General features: G+C 42.6%; 1 protein-coding gene across 3 annotated transcripts in view; it reads left to right on the top strand.

Annotated features, from left to right (window-relative positions):
- Positions 1-231: 231 nt before the first annotated feature.
- The window catches only part of CDYL2 (chromodomain Y like 2), a 115,553-nt gene continuing 97,758 nt past the window's right edge, over positions 232-18,026 (top strand). For 2 of the 3 annotated variants that reach the window (XM_061594162.1, XM_061594163.1), the window contains exon 1: positions 313-578. In XM_061594162.1, coding sequence (XP_061450146.1) covers positions 555-578 — 24 coding nt within the window. In that variant the 5' untranslated portion in view covers positions 313-554. Of the gene's footprint in view, positions 579-18,026 lie in introns of all 3 variants that reach the window. The other variant, XM_061594164.1, reaches the window with a different exon arrangement.

The following is an 18,026-nucleotide window of genomic DNA, read 5'->3' as shown; positions in this document are numbered from 1 at the left end:
GAGAAACCAGAGAACAGACATGGCCAGATCATCCCACCTCTACCCCTGGTGGAGAAACTGGTCTGAGCGTGTGTACAGCGGTGTCAAAAGGTGAAGGGACTTTGCTTGCTGGAGGAGGGGTGAGAGATGTGCCATGCAGAGGAATCATCAGCTTTCCTTTTTTGTCCTCTACCCCCCCGCACACACACACACACCTTGTGCTGGTTAAACTGGGGGGGGGGAATTCCTGAAGGCAAAGCCACACACGCACAGCTACACACACACGACTCCCTCACGCACATGCAGAGCACCGCTCTGTCCCCGCTCCACGAAGGCTGCGATCGGTGGTTACGCCAGCCTGCCAACCCGCCCGCCTCTCGCCGTCTCCCCTCGACTCCGATTCTGCGCACACCGCCTGTCATTCGGCACAGCACAGTTTTTCTCGCTCCGCTCGGAGAGGGCGAGAGCGAAAACACCCAGCGCGAGGGCGAGGGAGCCACCGAGCCAGGCAGGCAAGCGGCAGCAGCCCGGCCAGAGCGAGGCGCCCGGCAGGAGCCCGAGTCCCGCAGCCCAGCATGGCTTCGGGGGACCTTTATGAGGTACGCCGGAGCGTCGGCCGGGGCTTGGCTGGGAGGCAGCCGGCGAAAGGAGGCGGGCGGGGAGCGAGCGAAGAGAAGGAAGGGAAGCGAAGGAGGGACGCCCCGGCCACGGCTGCGGGGGCTTGCGTGTCCAAGGCGTCTTTGCCGCGCGGGGTCTGCTCGCTCTCGGGCTTTTTCTCCTTCTCCTTCCCTCTCCGCTTTGGAGTTCCTGGAGGAAATGGCCAAGGCGAAAGGTGGGGAGGCGGAGAGACGGGGGGGGGGAGATCTGCTACTGTGGGCGGGCGGGAGGGAGAGATGGATGAAGCGCGCCCTCCCTATCCTCCTCCTCCTCTCTTTCTCCCCCCCCACTTTCCACGGGGTAGAAGCTCAGCAGGCCTTGGGAAAGCGAGAGTTAGGGGCCGGGGGGGGTGGAGGGAGGGATCAGGGCCGGACAGGACAGCCCCCCCTTCTCCCCGTGCAGAAAGTCCAGGTAAAGTCCTCTGGACGGCTCCCCTTCCTTCCACCCTCGACGTCCAGCCTGGTGAGAAGAGAGAGGGGACGAGGATTGCGCCCAGGTGCGCGCGGCGGCGCAAAGTCTTGCGAAGAGGGGTGCTGCCTGTTTTGCTTCCCCGCTAAGGCTCCCCCAGGGTTACCCCCGAGGGTGCCGGTGTAGGCAATGGAGGCAGGGGTTTAGTGGAAAGGGGCGGAGCCCTCTGGTGGACACTGATGCACGCTGGGTGATTTTTTTAGGGGAGGGGGTGTGCGCTGAAGGATGTGGGGTTTGGGAAGTGGACTGTCCAAGTTTGGTGGGATCTGGATAGGAGGTCTTGAGGGAGAAGAGGAGCACGGGGTGGGGCTTCCTTGATTATGTTGGCTTTGGGCCCCAGGAGGTCGCCAAGGATCAAGGAGGTTTGATCAGATCTTCTGTGGAAAAGGTTGTTGAGGGCGTGCCCGGGCATGAGTTTCTCATGTATGAGTTTAGAGGGAGGGAGGGATCTTCCCCCTCCCCTCTCAGAAAGGGTACCATGTTGCCTGAGTAGATTCTACATATTTTCTCAAAGAGGACTATGTTGCCTGTGTTTAGCCTGTGGTTGTCTCGGTCTGCATTTGATTGCCCCGTGATTGCCCCAGTCCTCATTTTGGACTAGAGGAAATCATTGCAGGAACTAGCAGAGCAGTCACCTTGTTTGTCAGAGGTCTGTGGTGCTCAACTGGGGCATCTGGATCTCACTGCGCATCAGAATTTTAGTGGATTGACTACACTTTGTGCCAAGCCTTTCCATCTAAAGCACCACCAAAGATTTCCCTCAAAGGGAGAGAAGAACCTGCCTTATATTAGCCGTATCATTTAAACATCTGCCTCGGTATTGGATATAGCTGTGTCCCCAGATGTTGGCCTGTAGCTTTCATCATCCTTGGTCACTGGCTAAGGTGACTGGGGATGATGGGAGGCTTACGGTTAAAGAACAGTGGCTACCTGGAGATGCCAGAGATTGAACTTGGTAGATGATCTACCACTGAGCCCAGTCTAAATGGGCATGCCTCCTCCACCAAATTGGCGTGCATCTAAAACATAGATTGGGAGAAAGAGTATGAGTGGAATCTTGATAAAGTAACTTTAATCTCATATTCTACAGTTACTCTGAATTTGATGTTGTCTAGTCGTGAAAGGCTACCACCAGAACAGGACTTGGCAATAGTAAAGCCTATACTTTAGTGTTTTGTGCACAAGCATGGCTAAGATTCAGAATGGTCCCGCTGTTGGCTTTACATGTAGAGTGACTTCGGCCTTATGTTCTGAAGGCAGTTCCAGACACTGCAAAGTACATATGTTCCATAACACAATCTTGAATGATTCAGAGGTACCTGGAGGATTTCCTCTTTTTAAAAATAATGATTACCCTCCACATAAAGATTTTTCAGTCAATTAACAGCTTTGTTTGTAGCCAATTAATTGATTAATTAACTAATTCAAGTTAATGTTAAAGACATAATGGTGATTAATCCCAATTGGAAGTTTGGAGTGGGTTTTCCTAGAATACCCATATTATTAATTTATGTTATAATAAAATGTATGAACAGTATATTAATGCACGTGCTATTTTGATATTTGTTGATAAAAGTAGTCTCTCTGGTCTGTAAGACAAACAAATTATACTTGCTTTGGAAAAATAATCAGTGGCAAAGGTGACAACTAATATTAAACACAATAGCTCCATTCCAGGAAACCATGCATGCAGCAGGTCTTGGTGTCATCCAAGGAGGTCAGTGAACCATTCCCTAGTTGACAATGAGAAATCCCTAACTGCAGTTCCAGTAGTCAATCACCAGATCATAACTATTGCTTGAATAAAGAAATACATGTTAATTGTCTCCAGCAATGCCGTCAACACTGATTGCCCCTTCGCAAGGAACAGTGTTGATTAAAATCCAGTTGTAATCCCAGATTTTAAAGCCGTGATTACTGAACTAAAGTTATTTGTACCAATTAAGCTAAATTAATGGTATCTACTTACGTATTTTGAGAGCCAGTGTGGCATAGTGGTTAAGGTGCTGGACTACGACCTGGGAGACCAGGGTTCGAAACCCCACATAGCCATGAAGCTCACTGGGTGACCTTGGGCCAGTCACTGCCTCTCAGCCTCAGAGGAAGGCAATGGTTAACCCCCTCTGAATACCACTTACCATGAAAACCTGGTTCATAGGGTCGCCATAAGTCGGAATCGACTTGAAGGCAGTCCCACCACCACACCTACGTATTTAGCGTAGTTGTTTTTAGCTTTTAACGGCCAGCCTTTTGCTGGATCAAGCTTGGATTCTTGCTTCCGACTATGGTTTTCTCCTCAGCTTCTGAGGGTTGTTATGTGGAGCAGTCTAAGTTCCTTGGAGGAAGGACAGGCTATAAAGTTTTGAAAATATAAAATGGGTTTTGTACCTTTTGCTCTCCAGATTTGCTTCCTCTATGGAGTAAGTGTAGCTATTAATTACTTTATCTTTTGATGGTGTTCTATGGATGATTTAAAGTCAAAGATATCAGGATAAGGATGGAACACTAAGGATGCACCTTTCTAGTGTGAGTGCTTACTGATATGCCTCAAAAAGCAATTAAAGTTTTGAACACTTGTTGGTGCAACCCTTGATTTCTTCTGGAACAAACCAAATCCCTCAAGGTGACATAAACTACTCAGAAGTTTGTTCTTATTTGTACTGGAACTTGCAGAGGTTTGACTTGGTGGACGGTCAAGGTAGTCATTGCATCAGTTTTGTCTCTTCTTCCACACTACTGTTACTGGTGAAATTCTACCTACTAATTGCTTTGGTCTGCAATAATTGATTACTGCAGTCAATGTGCTCGGTTGGGTTATTCATAGAAAGATTTTTTTGTGTATGTTGTGCAAACTTTATTGGAAGTGTTTACATTATTTCACACTCTGGGAAGGTTTCATCATGGAGGTGTACAGGAGTGCTTGAATAAAGCATGCCTTTATTCCATGCAGTTGGCATTGCATTCATATGGACATCATTGCCATTCCTATTTTTCTGAATACTGTGAAATATGTGCACTTCAGGATTGTGACTGAGAAGATAGAGGGACTGAAGATTATCTCACCTTCATGGAATGTATAAATTAATATATGAGTATCAAGTGGAATTTCCACCAGTAACAACACTGTTGTGTCACTACAGGGAACTGCTGCAACTGAGTGATCGAGCATCTAGGTTCAATACCCAACATCTCTAAAGAGGGCCAGGAATAACCCCTGTCTGAAACCCTGGAGAGCCACTCCCGCTCTCTGTAAACCAGCCTTCACCAGCCTGGGGCTCTCAAGATGTTTTGGACTGCAGTTCTCATCAGCTCCAGCCAGCACAGCTGATGGGGTTGTAGTTACAACATCTCAAGAGCACCAGGTTGACAAAGGCAAGTGTATATATACTCAACTAGATGGGCCAGTGGTCTGACTCAGTATAAAGCAGCTTCCTATGTTGCTATTATTGGATACTGAGGCAAAATAATCGTAACATCACAAGCACCTTTAGACCATTTGGCCATCTCTGGTTCTACAAGAATTGTGGATAGGCAGCTCTGAGTTGTACCAGTTGTTGGTCTTTGGGTTGCTTTATCTTTCAGTGGCTTTCACTTTAACTGATATGAAGACCGGAAACACTTGCATCCATTGTCATAAGGTAGGTGGCTTGTTACGGCATGATATCTGGCCATCATGAGTATGTCTCATGTTGGGCAAAGTGTTTGTTTATAGGAGTTGAGGGGAAAACCTTTGCTCCCCCCCCGATGTTGCTGAACTACAACTCCCATCAGCCCCAACAAACATGTCCAATGGCCAGGGATGATTGGAGCTGTAGATCAGCAACATCTGGGGGGCCGAGAAGTTCCCCACACCTGGTTTATAGGTTCAAGTTTGCAGCCTCAAAGCTTACAGACTTAAAAAAACAAAAACAAAACCTTTGACACTGAAGGTCAAATGAGTTCTTGATGTGATTAAACTCTGCAGATGTGGGGCTTTGATTAAACAACCGAGTAAGCTACCTAAACAACCACACAGAAAACTTACATTAAGATTAGATTCCTGGAACCATAGCTGTTAGTGTCATAGCTGGCAATGTTGAGTTTTACTTTCTTCCTCTTTTGGACATTGAAAACACTCTGAAGACATCAAGCTCTCTATTTTATGTAGCTGAATATCTGACTTTGACATGTTATACTAAATGCCTTTGCTGTTGTTTTTGCTTCGTAATGTCCTTATGATGTCCTATTTAATATCGGAGATTGTGCAAACAGGCTCTTGTTGAAGTGTGGTACATAAGATGATGATGATTAGTTTTGTCATAGCAATAATCCATAATGTTTACAAAATTACTTTGCTACCTATGATTATGCTCAGTGATCAAATAGTCATGACTAAATGGAGTACTACCAGCATCTGCACTTCATAATTCATGTTAACTTTTTTCCTTGCCTATGTATGACTTCTCAGAAACATCAGTGAGAGAAGAGATATCAAGACTGAACTAGGGTAGCACAAAACAGTGTTGCTGCTACTGCAGTTTTTATTGTTATTGTTGTTGTTGATGATGATGATGATGATGTTATTTTATGAAGCATTCAATGTGATTTCACCGCACAATAAAAACCCATATAAAATAATGGCTTATATAAAACCAGTTAAAACAACTGAATATGTATAAAAAAACAAATTTCAAATCAAACACAGATCCGATTGGAATAAAAAAATCTCCACTTCGAAGGCTTGTTGTAAGAGGAAAGTGTTACCGTATGATGTATGCCATGCAATATTCATTGCTATGTGTCAAATGTGGGGAAGGGCTCAATGGTGGAGCATCTGCTTTGCAAGAAGAAGGTCACAGGTTCAGTCCCTGGCATTTTCAGGTAGGACTGTGAAAGTCCACTGTCTGAAAACCTGAGGAGCCACTGTCAATCAGTGCTGAAATAGATGGGCCATGTTCTCATGTTCCTAAATGCATGGAAAGGTGACACTTGCGGTAGATCACTCCACATAACTGTAAAGCAATAACAGCTACCCTTTCATCACTAGAAAGGGAAGTTGTGATTTTGTACCATCCAGCCTTCCATTTAATAGAAATGGCAGTTTTTGAGCATGTGCAAGTGCTGCTTTTGCATATTCTCCAGCCAAAACTGTTCCTTTCAAAAGGAAAAAAACAAATTAAGCGCATGCTTAACATCTCCACTGAAACCAGTGGAACTCTACAGTACTTTATGTTGAATGGATTGTGCCCAATGTTTTTAATCTTTCTGACCATATGATGTTCTGTTTACATCTAATTAGAGTTGTGTATAGAATTAGTGTAAGTTTAAACATATAAAATGACAATCACATTAGTCACAGCAATTATGTTTCCCTGATCTGTATTTCAGTATATAAAAACATCTTCTGATGATGTGGGCTTGAAATATGGTCTACCATACTTCTTGAAAGATTGTGATTTGTGTCATTCACACTGTAGAATCGTCTTAGAGAATTCGAAATATAGTCCCGTTTTTTCATTCTTGGAAATCCTGCCATCAGCCTTTAAAACACCAAGTTTAAATCCTGCAGACAGCAGAATAATATAACTTAGGTGCCTAATTAAGGTGCCTAATTTTCAGTTAAGGAATTAAGTCCATGTTATTCATGTAAGAGTCCTTTTGAGGGCTGAGTTAAAGAACACAGCAGGGTAGGGTTGATCTCAAACAACTCACTGTTTTTGAGGTGTATACTCAGCATGATGAAAAGTGCTGCCCCCTTCAACCTTTTTTTTGACAGTTCCTTTGCAATTCTCCGACACCTGATTTATATTTATATTTCTCATTCTCTCTCTCACTTGGCTTTGTTTCCCTCATGTAGCCAAATCTGATTTGCTGCATTCCTTTTATTGCACAGTCAGTGATTGGATGAAGTCACACATGCAAGGAGTCATTACCCTCATTCTCAGTTAACTTCATTTGCCCCCCCCCTTAACATTGCCAGGTCCACATCTTATTGGTAACAGAGAGTAATGATGCCATCCTATTCACCACAAGATTGGCTAGAATTGCCTATGTGACCAATCCAGAAAGAAACAAAAGCAGTAAACAGGAGGTGGGGTGAAACTTCATCAAACCAGCAGATATGGAATGTAATGGGACCGAACAGGATTGGATAAAAGTGTATGTTTTAACTCACAGTCAAAGAGTTTTGACTGGGGTAGGTTGGTAGCATGGGGAAGCTATTTCTAAAACCCAATTTTTGGACCAAAGTTTTTATAAAGGAAATATTCATATCAGCCCATGTTCTGGGCCCCACATAGACCACACATAATTGTCTACCAAGTTTTGTATTGTTCATATGCTGGTAGATCATTTCTGACCTGAAATACATAGCACAGAAAACAAAATAATAAAACAACCATCCCCATAGAGCCACAGAAAGCTTTGGCAGCACACTAATACAAACAACATCATCTTAGCCTATCAAATGCCTGGGGGGAAAAGATTATCTGGCAACAAAAAGATGTCAATGAAGGCACCAGGTAGTCCTCACTGGGGAGCGAATTCCACAGACGAGCCACAACTGAAAAGGCCCTCTTCCCTTGTCACTGCCCTCTGAGCCTTCCTCGGAGGGAGATCCTGGAGAAGGGCCTCAGAAGAAGATCTAAGGGTTCAGTTAGGTTCATATTGGGAGAGATATTCCAATAGTCCTAAGCTGTAAAGAGCTTTATAAGTCAAAACCAGCACTTTGAATTAGGCTCAGAAGCATACAGGCAGATAGTGTAATTGGAACAGAATTGATGTTATATGATCTGTTCATCTTGAACCCATCAATAATACCTTTTGTTGGCCAGGGCAGTGGTTTCAGTTTCTCTGGTATGAGGCAAGATGAATGAAATGCTACCATTTTCCAAGTGCCAATACAAAGGGTATAAATGGCAGGGATAAGGACAGAATATGGAGAAACCGATTGGTTCCCCATCGGAAAGGGTGTGAGACAGGGGTGTATTTTATCATCCTATTTGTTTAATCTGTACGCAGAACATATCATATGGAAAGCAGGATTGGACCAAGATGAAGGAGGTGTGAAAATTGGAGGGAGAAATATTAATAATTTGAGATATGCAGACAATATCATACTACTAGCAGAAACCAGTAATGATTTGAAACGAATGCTGATGAAAGTTAAAGAGGAAAGCACAAAAGCAGGAATACAGCTGAACATCAAAAGACTAAAGTAATGACCACAGACGATTTATGTAACTTTACATTTGAGAATGAGGACATTGAACTTGTCAAGGATTATCAATATCTTGGCACGGTCATTAACCAAAATGGAGACAATAGTCAAGAAATCAGAAGAAGGCTAGGACTGGGGAGGGCAGCTGTGAGAGAACTAGAAAAGGTCCTCAAATGCAATGATGTATCACTGAACACCAAAGTCAGGATCATTCAGACCATGGTATTCCCGATCTCTATGTATGGATGTGAAAGTTGGACAGTGATAAAGGAGGATAAGAGAAAAATCAGCTCATTTGAAATGTGGTGCTGGAGGAGAGCTTTGCGGATATCATGGACTGCGAAAAAGACACATAATTGGTTGTTAGAACAAATTAAACCACAACTGTCACTAGAAGCTAAAATGATGAAACTGAGGTTATCATACTTTGGACACATCATGAGAAGACATGATTCACTAGAAAAGACAATAATGCTGGGAAAAACAGAAGGGAGTAGAAAAAGAGGAAGGCCAAACAAGAGATGGATTGATTCCATAAAGGAAGCCACAGACCTGACCTGTTGGAGGTCACTGATTCATAGGGTTGCCATTAGTTGTAATCGGCTTGAAGGCACATAACAACAACAACAAATTGCAGGGAAGCAGATTTCAACCAAAGGCTAGGAGAAACTACGCAACAGTAAGAGTGTGACGCTGGAACAGGCACTACCACAAGAGGCAGTGGGCTCTCCTTCACTGAGTGTAAGCAGAGGTTGGGCAGCCATCTGTTAGGAATGCTGTAACTACATCCTGCATTGCAAGTCTGGCAGTGGTCCTTTCCAACTCAATGATTCTATGAAAGACGACACTTCAGGAAATTCCCACACAGAACTCTGGGTAGACAGAGCAAAAACAAAAAGAAAGAAGGTGGGAGAAAAGAGGGAAAGACAAATCACCATCAGAAAGTTCCCTGCACTGTGTATTTAACACAGCAGTCTTTTTTTTTTTGCTACATGTAAAGTTTGAACAAAGGCCCAGTTTTATTTTCAGTGGTTTGTTTAGATGAAAGAGCTGATTCTAAGTTTTTTCTAGGAATATGGGAAAGCGTTTCTGCAGTTGCTCCAAATGGTTGTCAAGGAACAATGGGCTGGATATATATATATGTGTGTGTGTGTTTCTTGTCAACACAAGCAGTCTCATGTCTTCTCCTGTTATGCACTCATATAGACAAATACAGTGTTTGATGATAAATTTGTCTGGTCCCAATTTCCATGACTGCAGCTGCCAAGCGGGGCGAGGGATCACAGCAATGATCATAGATGTTTCTGTATCAGGGACCATACATTTACATTTACCTGCAAAAGTGCACACTTGAGGTAAATGTGGATTCCTTGCACAGTCAGGAAAGCTTATGTGAATTGGCCTGTAGGCTTTTAAAATAACTGTGGCTTGGTTCCAAAGAACTATGAGTGGAAGGAGAAAACACAATGAACTTTTGCTCAAGTGCTACTGGAGACTTCTCACAATGCAGTGCTGTAGTGCATCAGGAACAATGAATCTGTGACCAGTGAATGAGGAAATTCCAGGCTGTCGTGTATGCACACTAACTGACCATATAAAAGCGATCTCAAGGATGATGAGCCTGTGCAATGTCTTAATGCAAGAATTTAAGCCAACAGAAGAACCAACAGAAGAACACATCTGGATTTGTGGTTGTTCTGATCAAGAAACTACTCTTCCGCTAAGTTAGAAAAAGTCCTTTGTCAGCGTAAGATGCTTCCTGCCAGTGGATGAGTACTATTGGACCATCTCCCCCACCACCACCAAAAAGAATTCTTACCAATTTCCACTTAGAAAATAACTACAATTTAAAGCAGCAACAACAGTTAACGAAACAAAAAGTTAAAGTAGCCTGTTAAGGTATTATACAGCCATGAGACTGGCTATATACTATTGTAATGTGAGTAGGAACTCAAGTGAATTAGAAGTAATTGTATGGGGGAATCAGTTGGGGGTGGGACCAGTAGGAAGATGAAAGTAGAGTCTTTGGTTATGCAGCAACACACTGTGACGTAAAGTTTGTTCCTTCTAACCAGCATTTGTGGTTCATTTCAAATCCTGCAAATATTACATGGTGTCAGAAGACTACCTAAAAACATAAGGCAGTGAAAAATGGACCAGCTAAAGTCTCCAGGAACGTTGGTGTTTGAAGGAAATGCAGCAGAGAACTGGAGAAGATGGAAGCAAGGGTTTGAATTGTACTGCATTGCAAGTGGAGCAGATAAGAAAGATGAGAGACTCCAGTCAGCATTATTTCTGCATGTGGCAGGTGAAGAAGCAAGAGAGGTATTTAATACTTTCCAGTTTCATGATGATGCAGATAAAAATAAAATTCAAGTTTTGATGAATAAATTTGAAGCATATTGTGTGCCCAGAAGAAATGTTACTTATGAAAGGCACAGGTTCTTCACTAGAATACAGAGTGAAGGAGAAAGTATAGACCAATATGTGACTGATTTGAAGCTTTTGGCTCAGACCTGTGAATTTGGGGAGCTGTGTGATTCTCTTATTAAGGATTGCATAGTGTGTGGCATTCAGAAAGACAGATTGAGAGCCAAGTTACTGAGAGAGAGTGATTTAATCCTTGAGTGCGCAGTGAATATATGCAGAACAGAAGAAGTGACTGCAAAACAGATGAAAGATTTTGGGGCAACAGAAAAACAAATGGATGCCTTACAGGGCAAAAGTACCTTTGAAAAGCCAAAAGTAAGCCAGTCTCAGAGCAAATGGAGCCCTGGCACTACTACCAGCCCCCAAGAAAAGGAACTGCCACAGAGGCCTGTAGTAGCAGCAAAGGCCTGCCTGCTACAAGTGTGGTATCAGTCATCATGACATAAATGCTTGTCCTGCATATGGGAAGGAATGCAGAAGATGTGGCAAACTTAATCATTTTGCTAAAATGTGTAAAACTAGAGATAGAAAACTTCAACGCAGACAAATGTTCTCAGTAGCAGATACAACTAAAAATGCTCATGATTTCTTCATTGGCACATTGAATTCTACAGCTCTGGAAGATAAATAATGTGTGGATCTTCTCATAAGTGATCACAAGTATGTGACCTTTAAGATTGACATAGGAGCACAGGCTAATGCAATGTCTTTAAAAACATACAAAGCCTTGCAAGCTGAACCACTTCAGCATTCAAATGCCAGATTAATAACCTACTCTGGAGAAAGACTACATGTGTCTGGTAAATGTAACCTGAATTGCAAATATAAAGATCAAAGAGCTGAGTTGGAATTTCACATAGTAGACTATGATGCACAAGCTGTACTCGGCCTCCAGACTGTGATTACTTTAAATTTGGTGCAAAGAGTTAATTTAATGAAAAGAGCTCCAGTAGATCAATGGGATGTTGCAGTTGAACACAAAGATGTATTTGAAGGCTTAGGTTGCTTACCAGAGAAATACGCCATCAAAATCAACTCACAGGTTCCACCTGTAATTCATGCACCTTGGAAGGTTCCAGTGGCACTAAGGGATAAAGTCCAAAAGGAATTGACTCGTATGGAGCAATTAAAAGTCATAGTTAAGGTAAAAGAACCTACAGAGTGGGTGAATTCAATTGTGGTTGTAGACAAGCATGGCCGGGACCAGATCAGAATATGTTTAGATCCAAGAGATATGAACAGAGCAATTTTAAGAGAACATTTTCAATTGCCTACTGTAGAAGAAATTACCAGTAAGCTAGCAGAAGCAGAATTGTTTACGGTTCTTGATGCCAGTAGTGGATTCTGGCAAATTCAGCTAGATGACAACAGTTCCAGGCTATGCACATTTAATACACCTTTTGGCAGGTACCGATTTACAAGAATGCCATTTGGTATCTCTTCAGCTCCTGAGGTCTATCAGAGGATGATCCAACAGACATTTGAGGGTATTGATGGGGTCACATGCTACATAAATGATATCCTGATTTGGGGGAAGACCAAACAGGAACATGATGTGAGACTGAAGAGAGTTCTGGACAGGTGCCAAGAGAGGAATCTGAAACTGAACAAAGTGAAATGCAAATTTGCCATGACTGAAATAAAATATCTAGGACACATCTTAACCAAAGAAGGACTAAAACCTGATTCATCTAAAATAGAGGCCATCACTGATGTGCCCAGTCCAAGTAACAAAGCTGATCTTCAAAGATTTCTAGGAATGGTGACTTACCTAGCAAAGTTTATCCCAAATTTGTCAACAGTAACAACCCCTTTAAGACAGCTGTTGGCCCAAGATGTTGAATTTTGCTGGATGTCAGTTCATGAAACAGCATTCACACAGTTGAAAGAACAATTAACAAAAACACCTGTTTTGAAATATTATAATGTGAAAGAACCTGTAACTCTGTCAGTGGATGCTAGTTCTACAGGCTTAGGTGCTGTACTGTTGCAAAGAGGTGCACCTGTTGCATATGCTTCTAAAGCAATGACTACGGCCCAACAGAACTATGCTCAAATAGAAAAGGAAATGTTGGCAATAGTGTTTGGATGCACAAGATTCCATCAATTTCTCTATGGCAAAAAAGTGACTGTGGAAACAGACCACAAACCATTGGAGGCAATTTTCAGAAAACCTTTGCATAATGCACCTCCAAGAATCCAAAGATGGCAGTTAACACTGCAGAAATATCAATTACAAGTGCACTATAGACCAGGCAAAGAATTAATAATTGCTGATACCCTGTCCAGGGCATATCTTGAACAGGGTGAAGGAATAAGTTCTGAAGAAGCTGAGGTTGCTGTTAACCTCATGTTATCTTATTTACCAATCTCCGAATCAAAACTTTCAGGTGGCTACTGAAAATGATAGCATTTTGCAAATCCTGAAAAATGCCATTTTGCAGGTGTGGCCAGATAGAAGAGTAGAAGTTCCAGAGTGTATACGTGTTTATTGGAATTACAGAGAGGAATTAAGTGTTCATGATGGACTCATTTTTAAAAGTGACAAAATCATAGTACCACAAGATTTGAGGAACGAGATATTGAATATTATACATGACAGTCATCTGGGTGTTGAATTATGTAAAAAGCGGGCACAAGAAGCTGTATATTGGCCAGGTATGTGTGCCCAAATTGAAGAATAGTTACTGTCATGTACTACATGTCACACCTTCAGAAATAAAACCAAAAAGAACCGATGTTACCTCATGAAATTCCAAGAAGACCTTGGCAGAAGCTAGGAATGGACTTGTTTGAATTTGAAAGAAAGGACTATCTACTTTTGGTTGATTATTATTCAAAATATGTGGAAATATGTTTGCTTGAAGACACTACAAGTAGATCAGTAATTTTACACAGCAAATCTATATTTGCAAGATATGGTATACCTGAAGAGGTTGTCAGTGATAATGGCCCTCAGTTTTGCTCTAGACACTTTAAAATGTTTGCCAAAGATTGGGACTTTGTTCACACAACATCCAGTCCACTATTTCCTCAATCAAATGGAATGGCAGAAAGAGCGATCCAAACAGTAAAGAGGATTCTTAAGAAATCTAGTCTGAATAACACAGATCCTTATCTTACTTTATTGGATTACAGAAATACGCCTACAGTAGATACAGCCTCACCTGCACAACTTTTAATGGAGACGTTTAAGAACCAGGTTGCCTACCTCAGCATCGTTGTTACTACCTCGGCAGGTAACAGGTGACGTACAGACACATCTGAAGAGAAGACAAGAAAAACATAAGCTTTACTTTGACAAAGGTTCAAAGCCTTTACCACCTTTGCAGGTTGGTGATTCTGTTAATGTTCAGCAAGATGGAGTGTGGAAACCAGCGAGAGTGACTGGACAAAACATGACTCCAAGATCATATTTGGTTCAGACTTATGATTTAGCTGTCTACAGACGGAACAGAAGAGATCTTCAAAGCACTTCAAGTTGTGAACCAACTGCACCTCTATCAGAGGTAGACCTATCAGAGTCTCAAGACAACAAAAGTGGAACAGCTGTAGCACAAAGTGCCAGTGATATACCAGAAAAGATTTTGGACTCTGAGTTGTTACTACATCAAGAGGCAGAGTGATCAGAAAACCAATTCGATAGACAGTAATTTCTATCTTTTTCTTTTTTTTAAAAAAAGGGAGATGTAATGTGAGTAGGAACTCAAGTAAATTAGAAGTAATTGTATGGGGGAATCAGTTGGGGGTGGGACCAGTAGGAAAACGAAAGTAGAGTCTTTGGTTATGCAGCAACACACTGTGAAGTAAAGTTTGTTCCTTCTAACCAGGATTTGTGGTTCATTTCAAATCCTGCAAATATTACACTATAGCCAGCATGGATTTTTCACATTCCGCAATGTTAAATTGAAAATACCCCCATGCCATTCTGATCCTTTCCATAAGCCCATTTCAAAACAAAACTTTACAAAACGTATAGTCCTGAACTCAGAAACGCTTGCTTAACAACCCTCTAAATTTTCATGGTGATACACAAAACAGTCAGAGAGAATCGAGAGTTCAACATGTAAAAAGTGAGGGGGGGAAACAGATCCCTTTTAGACTTTTTTCTGTCAGAGTTCTCATAATCTGTTGAAATTCATTAAAAATCAGCCATGTTCACTGAGTACCTGTAATCCCATTACTGACCTTGCCCCCATACTCTGACCTTCATCTTCTGCAGTTTAAAAGTTTAAAAATGCCTGGCTGATTTTTAATTAATTTAATACATTTTGGCTTGAACTCAGTGATAATGTCGGGCATGCTCAGTGTTCAGCTGTCAGTGTTCTAAAAGCCAGACTCAGAGATGCTTGGCTTACCTGGGGGCCATGCCCACACCAGACTTTGATTTTACTTGGAACAGTCATGGCTTCCCCCCGAGAATCCTGGGAAGTGTAGTTTGTGAAGGATGCTGAGAGGAAATTTTTATTCCCCTGACAGAGCTCCAGTGGCCAGAGTGGTTTAACAGTCAGCCACTCTGACTGAAGGTCTATGAGGGGGAAAGGGCATCTTCCAGCAACTCTCAGCACCCTTCACTAACTACACCTCCCAGGATTCTTTGGGAGAAGCCATGACTGCCTAAAGTGAAATAACAGTCTGGTGTGGATGTGGCCAGGGACAGCTTTGGTTTAAATTTGGGTGGGAGGCTACATGTGTCTGTGGTAGAATAAAAAGGTGGGGGAAACCCTGAAAAAGAATGATACTGTTCACAATATTTTCCTTTTGGAAAGGAAAGGGGCTTCACCTCTGCCCAGTGCCCACCCACCCAATCCCCTCCCCTTCCTGCCCTTCTCATCCCCCCTGCCCCTCCCCCAGGTCAGTTTCACCTATCCTAAGCATGATTGCACAGGAGTAAATCCCACTGAACTCAAGAAGCATGCAAATGATCACACCTGCCCTCCCTTCCTCTCCCCTCCCTCTTGCCCTTCCCTCTCCCTTCCTTCATCCCTTCCTTCCCCTCACCCATCCCCTTCCAATCATCTCCTTCCCCCTCCTCCCCCTCCCCCCCTAAGGTCAGTTTTACCTATCCTAGGACTATGACCTAGGAGACCAGGGTTCAAATCTCCATACAGTCATGAAGCTCACTGGGTGACCTTGGGCCCATCACTGTCTCTCAGCCTCAGAGGAAGGCAATGGTAAACTACCTCTGAGCACCGCTTACCATGAAAACCTATTCATAGGGTCACCATAAGTAGGAATCGACTTGAAGGCAGTCCATTTCATTTTCAAGCATGATTGCACTGGAGTAAATCCCATTGAACTCAGTAACCATGCAAATGATCAATCCACTCTCAGCAAACTTGCACAGGATCCCATTTCTTACCTCCCAGACTAAAAAACATGGAAACTCACTAATAGGCAAAAAACCTTGCAGTTTAAGAATGGACCTATAGCCAACAGATATTTCCACCAAACTTTAAAAAGCAGGGAAATGGGATAGCTATAGTGAATGCACCAGGGAAGCAAGACACCTGACCTCCACTCTGACCTCCCTACAAATTGATCAAAATGCAAACACAATTTGGGTTGGTCTTTCACAGTCCAATCCACTTGCTGTGTAGCTTGGAAGAATTTGGTAACATGCCTCTGAGCATATGGTGAGTGGTGGCAACACCTGCAATCAGCCCAAATAACAGAAACAAGACATGTGCTGTGCTGATCTTGTTTTAGCAGAGAGGAACCAACTATATTAAAGCAGTTGATATCGTTCAGATAGTCACTTTAAATATTTTTTATTTACTTTGCAATTTTAGTGAAGTTTCCTATAGTAAATCATTCTGTTTTGCTTCTGTTTCTGTTAATATGTGAACTATAGCAACACTTTGCAACACTAAAAAAAAGCTCCAAAACCATTTGTGGAGTAATGGTACTGACTGTTCTGCAGAATGGTTTCCAATGGACATGAGGAGTGTCTCAGTTTTCACAAGATAAAACAGTGAGACGTGAAATATATTCTAGCCAAATTCTAAGTGTGCTCTATGTTTTTAATTGACCATGCCCGCCTTTCCTTAAGTGGAGTAGTTTAAGCATAGCAGGCTGAAACCATGCATCTTGGGCAGGCCAAGTTTGTTTTTCCAACAGCTAAGAGTCATTGCTTAACTAGCAACATACTGTAATACGTCTGATTTTACATCAAACTGCAGTTTCAGATTCAACTGTTAATGCGCCCAAAATAGAAATAGAGCATAACCTCCAGTTTGAAACACAAGAGGCTGTCTTCACCATCATATGACATTGACCAATAAAAAGGCTTTGATATAAATAAAAATAAATTTGACACAGATTTCTAGGATGAATAATGAGAGGAATATGATTTTCTAGCTTAGATTTTCGATAGAAACAGTAGTAACACGAAAGAAGCAAAGTAAGAAGAACACCAACAAACATACAAAAATGTAATTCTCCATCTTTGGAGATGGCAGGTGTTGCCACTACTCACCATATGCTCAGAGGCACATGTTACCAAATTCTTCCAAGCTACACAGGAAGTGGATTGGGCTGTGAAAGACCAAGCCAAATTTTGTTTGCATTTTGACAAATCTGTTGGGCAGTATAATATCTCAGAGAGGAGGTCAGGTGTCCTGCTCCCCTGGTGCATTCACTCTGCTCAGCCCTACCAGCTTCTACTGCTAGTGCAGAGCTCCCTAATTCACCCACCAAATGTGTGGACGAATGGAAGTGTTGCTGCTAGTTTCCTCACAGGTGGCAATCAGCAGAGAGCCCTGAAACAGGGCAGGGAGGGGTTGAGTCATCATGGGATTCAATGCCATCACTTGATGACATCAGGCGCAAATCCAGAGCCCAGCAGGATGGCAGGTGCAGCAATTTTCCTGCCCCTTCTTCCACCCTGGCCGAACTGCTCTGTTAAGGCCCACTGGGCAGAAATCAGTGTTAGGATTGCACCTTGAATCAGTAAAATAATCAACCTCAGTGAGTGGTCCAGGAGAACCTAATGTAAAATTGTTGAAGCTAAGCTGTTTTGGTCCTGGTTAGTGTGTGGATGGATGACTGGTTCCTCAAAGCGCATATTAGCAACTCTGAGCTTTCCGAAGGTGGGAGGGAGTAGTAAGTATAACAGATAAATGACGGGAGGAGTGTTTCTATATCCAAAGGGCATAACCTTCTTAGCACAGTTTCATTTGACAATTCTGGCAGCTGTTAAGCACGTTGATACAGAGACCTTAGTGATTTTGATGACAAACAGAATTAGTAATACGCTCATCAGTAGTAAATTTCAGCATTGTTTACTGACACT

Source organism: Rhineura floridana, chromosome 13 (genome assembly GCF_030035675.1).
Source record: "Rhineura floridana isolate rRhiFlo1 chromosome 13, rRhiFlo1.hap2, whole genome shotgun sequence".
NCBI classification, from domain to species: domain Eukaryota; kingdom Metazoa; phylum Chordata; class Lepidosauria; order Squamata; family Rhineuridae; genus Rhineura; species Rhineura floridana.
The sequence above is the reverse complement of the archived record's forward strand: the minus strand, read 5'-3'. Positions and strand labels throughout refer to the sequence as shown.